This window comes from Globicephala melas, chromosome 2 (genome assembly GCF_963455315.2).
Source record: "Globicephala melas chromosome 2, mGloMel1.2, whole genome shotgun sequence".
Lineage (NCBI taxonomy): Eukaryota > Metazoa > Chordata > Mammalia > Artiodactyla > Delphinidae > Globicephala > Globicephala melas.
In genome coordinates, this window is record NC_083315.2 from 165,166,524 (window position 1) to 165,172,760 (window position 6,237).

Here is a 6,237-nt window from a genome sequence, read left to right on the forward strand (position 1 = left end):
CTCTTTTTGAATTTTGGTTTTCTCAGGGTATATGCCCAGTAGTGGGATTGCTGGGTCATATGGTAGTTCTATTTGTAGTTTTTTAAGGAACCTCCATACTGTTCTCCATAGTGGCTGAACCAATTCACATTCCCACCAGCAGTGCAAGAGTGTTCCCTTTTCTCCACACCCTCTCCAGCATTTATTGTTTCTAGATTTTTTTTTAATTTTTTTTTAAAAATTTATTTATTTATTTTTGGCTGTGTTAGGTCTAAGTTTCTGTGTGTGGGCTCTCTCCAGTTGCGGCGAGCGGGGGCCACTCTCCATCGCGGTGCGCGGGCCTCTCACTGTCGCAGCCTCTCTCGTTGTGGAGCACAAGCTCCAGACGCGCAGGCCCAGCAGTTGTGGCTCACGGGCCCAGTCGCTCTGCGGCATGTGGGATCTTCCCAGACCAGGGCCCGAACCCGTGTCCCCTGCACTGGCAGGCAGATTCTCAACCACTGCGCCACCAGGGAAGCCCGTTTCTAGATTTTTTGATGATGGCCATTCTGACTGGTGTGAGATGATATCTCATTGTAGTTTTGATTTGCATTTCTCTAATGATTAATGATGTTGAGCATTCTTTCATGTGTTTGTTGGCAGTCTGTATATCTTCTTTGGAGAAATGTCTATTTAGGTCTTCTGCCCATTTTTGGATTGGGTTGTTTGTTTTTTTGTTATTGAGCTGCATGAGCTTCTTGTAAATTTTGGAGATTAATCCTTTGTCAGTTGCTTCATTTGCAAATATTTTCTCCCATTCTGAGGGTTGTCTTTTGGTCTTGTTTATGGTTTCCTTTGCTGTGCAAAAGCTTTGAAGTTTCATTAGGTCCCATTTGTTTATTTTTGTTTTTATTTTCATTACTCTAGGAGGTGGGTCAGAAAGGATCTTGCTGTGATTTATGTCATAGAGTGTTCTGCCTATGTTTTCCTCTAAGAGTTTGATAGTTTCTGGCCTTACATTTAGGTCTCTAATCCATTTTGAGCTTATTTTTGTGTATGGTGTTAGGGAGTGATCTAATCTCATACTTTTACATGTACCTGTCCAGTTTTCCCATCACCACTTATTGAAGAGGCTGTCCTTTCTCCACTGTACATTCCTGCCACCTTTATCAAAGGTAAGGTGACCATAGGTGCATGGGTGCATCTCTGGGCTTTCTATCCTGTTCCATTGATCTATATGTCTGTTTTTGTGCCAGTACCATACTGTCTTGATTACTGTAGCTTTGTAGTATAGTGTGAAGTCAGGGAGCCTGAATCCTCCAACTCCATCTTTCTTTCTCAAGACTGCTTTGGCTATTTGGGGTCTTTTGTGTTTCCATACAAATTGTGCAATTTTTTGTTCTAGTTCTGTGAAAAATGCCATTGGTAGTTTGATAGGGATACAACTGATTCTGTAGATTGCTTTGGGTAGTAGAGTCATTTCCACAATGTTGATTCTTCCAGTCCAAGAACATGGTATATCTCTCCATCTGTTGGTATCATCTTTAATTTCTTTCATCAGTGTCTTATAGTTTTCTGTATACAGGTATTTTGTCTCCCTAGGTAGGTTTATTCCTAGGTATTTTATTCTTTTTGTTGCAATGGTAAATGGGAGTGTTTCCTTAATTTCTCTTTCAGATTTTTCATTATAAGTGTATAGGAATGCAAGAGATTTCTGTGCATTAATTTTGCATCCTGCTACTTTACCAAATTCATTGATTAGCTCTAGTAGTTTTCTAGTGGCATCTTTAGGATTCTCTATGTATAGTATCATGTCATCTGCAAACAGTGACAGTTTTCCTTCTTCTTTTCTGATCTGGATGCCTTTTATTTCTTTTTCTTCTCTGATTGCTGTGGCTAAAACTTCCAAAACTATGTTGAATAATAGTGGTGAGAGTGGGCAACCTTGTCTTGTGCCTGATCTTAGAGGAAATGGTTTCAGTTTTTCACCATTGAGAACGATGTTGGCTGTGTGTTTGTCATTTATGGCCTTTATTATATTGAGGTAAGTTCCCTCTCTTCCTACTTTCTGGAGATTTTTTTATCATAAATGGATGTTGAATTTTGTCAAAAGCTTTTTCTGCATCTATTGAGATGATCATACAGTATTGATCCTTCAATTTGTTGATATGGTGCATCACATTGATTTCTTTGCATATATTGAAGAATCCTTGCATTCCTGGGATAAACCCCACTTGATCATGGTGTACGATTCTTTTAATGTGCTGCTGGATTCTGTTTGCTAGTATTTTGTTGAGGAGTTTTGCATCTATGTTCATCTATGATATTGGCCTATAGTTTTCTTTTTTTGTAACATCTCTGTCTGGTTTTGGTATCAGGGTGATGGTGGCCTTGTAGAATGAATTTGGGAGTGTTACTCCCTCTGATATATTTTGGAAGAGTTTGAGAAGTACAGGTGTTAGCTCTTCTCTTGATAGAATTCACCTGTGAATCCATCCGGTCCTGGGTTTTTGTTTGTTGGAAGATTTTTAATCACAGTTTCAATTTCAGTGATTGTGATTGGTCTGTTCATATTTTCTATTTCTTCCTGGTTCATTCTCAGAAGGTTGTGCTTTTCTGAGAATTTGTCCATTTCCTCCAGGTTGTCCATTTTATTAGCAAATAGTTGCTTGTAGTAATCTCTCATGATCCTTTGTATTTCTGCAATGTCAGTTGTTACTTCTCCTTTTTCATTTCTAATTCTGTTGATTTGAGTCTTCTCCTTTTTTTTCTTGATGAGTCTGGCTAATGGTTTATCAATTTTGTTTATCTTCTCAAAGAACCAGCTTTTAGTTTATTGATCTTTGCTATGGTTTCCTTCATTTCTTTTTCATTTATTTCTTATCTGATCTTTATGACTTCTTTCCTTCTACTAACTTCGGGGATTTTTTGTTCTTCTTTCTCAAATTGCTTTAGGTATAAGGTTAGTTTGTTTATTTTAGATGTTTCTTGTTTCTTGAGGTAGGATTGTATTGCTCTAAACTTCCCGCTTAGAACTGCTTTTGCTGCATCCCATAGGTTTTGGGCCGTCGTGTTTTCACTGTCATTTGTTTCTAGGTATTTTTTGATTTCTTCTTTGATTTCTTCAGTGATCTCTTGATTATTTAGTAGCATATTGTTTAGCCTCCATGTGTTTGTATTTTTTACAGATGTTTTCCTGTAATTGATATCTAGTCTCATAGCATTGTGGTCGGGAAAGATACTTATACAATTTCATTTTTCTTAAATTTACCAAGGCTTGATTTGTGGCCCAAGATATGGTCTATCCTGGAGAATGTTCCATAAGCACTTCAGAAGAAAGTGTATTCTGTTGTTTTTGGATGGATTGTCCTATAAATATCAATTAAGTCCATCTTGTTTAATGTATCATTTAAAGTTTGTGTTTCCTTATTTATTTTCATTTTGGTTGATCTGTCCATTGGTGAAAGTGGGGTGTTAAAGTCCCCTACTATTATTGTGTTACTGTCAATTTCCCCTTTTATGCCTGTTAGCATTTGCCTTATGTATTGAGGTGCTCCTATGCTGGGGTGCATAAATATTTACAATTGTTATATCTTCTTCTTGGATTGGTCTCTTGATCATTATGTATTGTCCTTCTTTGTCTCTTGTAATAGTCTTTATTTTAAAGTCATTTTTGCTGATATGAGAATTTCTACTCCAGCTTTTTTGATTTCCATTTATCTTTTTGAAATGACAAATGGCTGTCAGGAATATGCTGACACATAGTTTCAAAAAGTAAATCAGGACTCAGTCTATCCATTCAAACTGAAGGTTCATTTGAACAATGAACATTAAATTAAATACCTTTAAAAATGCATGCTGTGGAGAGAGCATTTTGAATATAGGCAGCTGGAAATGTTCACATTAGTATGTGATTTTGTTACTGGAAATCTCATAAATATGTCTATAATAACTGTCATATCTGCAATACTTTAGAAACTTGAAAATGGATATTTTTTTTACTTGATTTAAATATTTCAAATGAATTTCAATGAAGTTTGGAACTAGTTGCTTAAAATGGAAAAAAGTTGATTGACATACAGAAGGCTGAAAGCTTACTAAAATTTTTTCAATAAAAACCTTTACAAAGTTGATAGATAGGATTGAAAAATGAGTATCATGATTTATTCATTAAGCCAACATGCATTTATCCCATTTAGATATACAAAAATTTGCGAGATATATTTTTAATATAATAGCTAATTTAAGTTAAATACCAAAATAAATTGAATTAGAGCCAGATATTCAAATCTCTATAAACTTTGACTCCAAGATTTAAAAAAATATATTTACATCACCAAAAATCTTAAAATTTCAAAGAATTTTATGATGTTGATCAGTATACTTTATAATAATTTAAAAAGATTATTTCATCCTTTTTCATCCCCTTTTAATTTCTGGTTTTTGTGTAGGTTTACAAGGTACACAATATATTAGTACAGTAGTACAAGTACATAATTTAAAAATAAATAGAAAATATTGGAGAACCAAGCTTGCACTTTTTTTTTTTTCAACTGATGCAATGCATGACCAAAAAACTGACTTCATGACTGAAGATCTGGTGTAAACTACTGTCATCGTCTTCTGTCTGTTCTCTCTGCCTACCAACTTTCCCTTCACCAATCTACTTTACATAATGCTGCCATATTAATCTTCCTAAACTGTAGCTTTGAGATGTTACTCCCCTATCCAGTCATCTTAAATGACTTTCCAATGAATATAGACTAAAGCCCAAATTCCTTAGCTTGGCATTCAAGTATCTCTATAATATAAGCCAGTTTCCTATCTTTCCAAAATATTTTACTTCTTCTATTCCTTCATTCAAGTCAGAATGAACTATTTACTGCTCCCTTCATGTTCTGTGGTTGCCTACCTCTACGACTTTATTCATCACTTACCTGATGTTGTCTTTGTAGGATGCTCTTCCCCATGCATGTACAGACATTTGGGGAACAAATATGGATTGATACCTTTCATAAGTGTTTTCTCTGACTCACTCCATCCCCTGCCCCAGTTGGAAGTACATTCTCCCTTCTCTGAAATCTCATAAGTTTGCCAGTGACTATCCAATCTTTGGTTATGTCCATACTTGTGTAATATATTCTCTAGTGGAATATAGGAATTAGAATTGGTTCATCCCAGAACTCACCCAATTCTGCAACACACCCATGTGTAGAAGAGACCCTGAGTCTCTCCATCCACTCAGTCAACAATTTTTTGACCATCGACTATGTTCTGGTAGATCCAGTTCAGGATACTACAGAATCTATACAATCTGCACAAATGGAGGTGGATTTGTCTTATTCCTTTTGTAAAGTTTTACACCATGAAAGTCCTATTGGGCAATTTAATCCATGTATTAATTTCAGAAAATTCTCAGTCTATTAGCCTATAATTCAGTTTACAATTCATCCTACATGCAACCAATCATGGAGGAAAAATCAAAAAGATCTATCCAAATAATTCAAGTTTTGCAAATATAAAATGTTGCTTAAAATTTAAATATTCTATGACTTATAAGTAATGAAATACTGTAACAAAAGAGAAGTCCCGATGTACACAATGATATTATTAGAAACCTCTGGACCAGAGTACAATAGATAATACCTGGGAAAAACTGGAAGATAAAGTAAAGAAGAAGTACTAAAAGAAAAATATTCTAACTGTTAGTGAGGAAGGGATATAAAGGGGAAGTCTTGAGAAGATATTCTCTATTTTAGAGAGGAAAAAGAGTCTGAAACTTACCTTTATTATATGTTATTCCTGATGAAAAATCAAAAATGTTCAAAAGTAAAATCATAACATATAAAAGTGGCAATTCCATCTGTTGGAAGAAAAAAATTATTTCCATTCAATTACTCTGAAGATATTTTTTAGTTCCTTTCGCTATAAACAATGGCAAAGAAATCATCTCTTCTTTGAATTAAAAATATTTCTCATTATGTGACAAAAGCAGACAACAATTGACTAAGCTCTACACTTACTCCTTAACTGGTATTAAAGATATTTATAAATATAATTATTGCAAACTAAAGAGGTGTGGCTCAGGGTTTTCCGCAACTGTTAGAAAGGCATGATCAATTCTACATCTGTGTAAAACACAACCTGACTTGATAAAGACTCAGGATGGTACAGTTGTACCTTGATCTGAGACTGTGAAGCATTGCTCTTGGGAGAGACAATCCATGTGAGTCCTGAGCACCCCTGTACATCCTTGCTGTGTGCCAGGAATGCAAGGCC

General features: G+C 35.3%; 1 protein-coding gene across 1 annotated transcript in view; it reads right to left on the minus strand.

Annotated features, from left to right (window-relative positions):
* The window catches only part of CATSPERB (cation channel sperm associated auxiliary subunit beta), a 128,664-nt gene extending 122,843 nt beyond the window's left edge, over positions 1 to 5,821 (minus strand). Inside the window, exon 1 of the mRNA XM_060293494.1 lies at positions 5,743 to 5,821. Within this exon, the coding sequence (XP_060149477.1) occupies positions 5,743 to 5,821 (79 nt within the window). The remainder of the gene's footprint in view (positions 1 to 5,742) is intronic.
* Between the last annotated feature and the right edge of the window lie 416 nt (positions 5,822 to 6,237).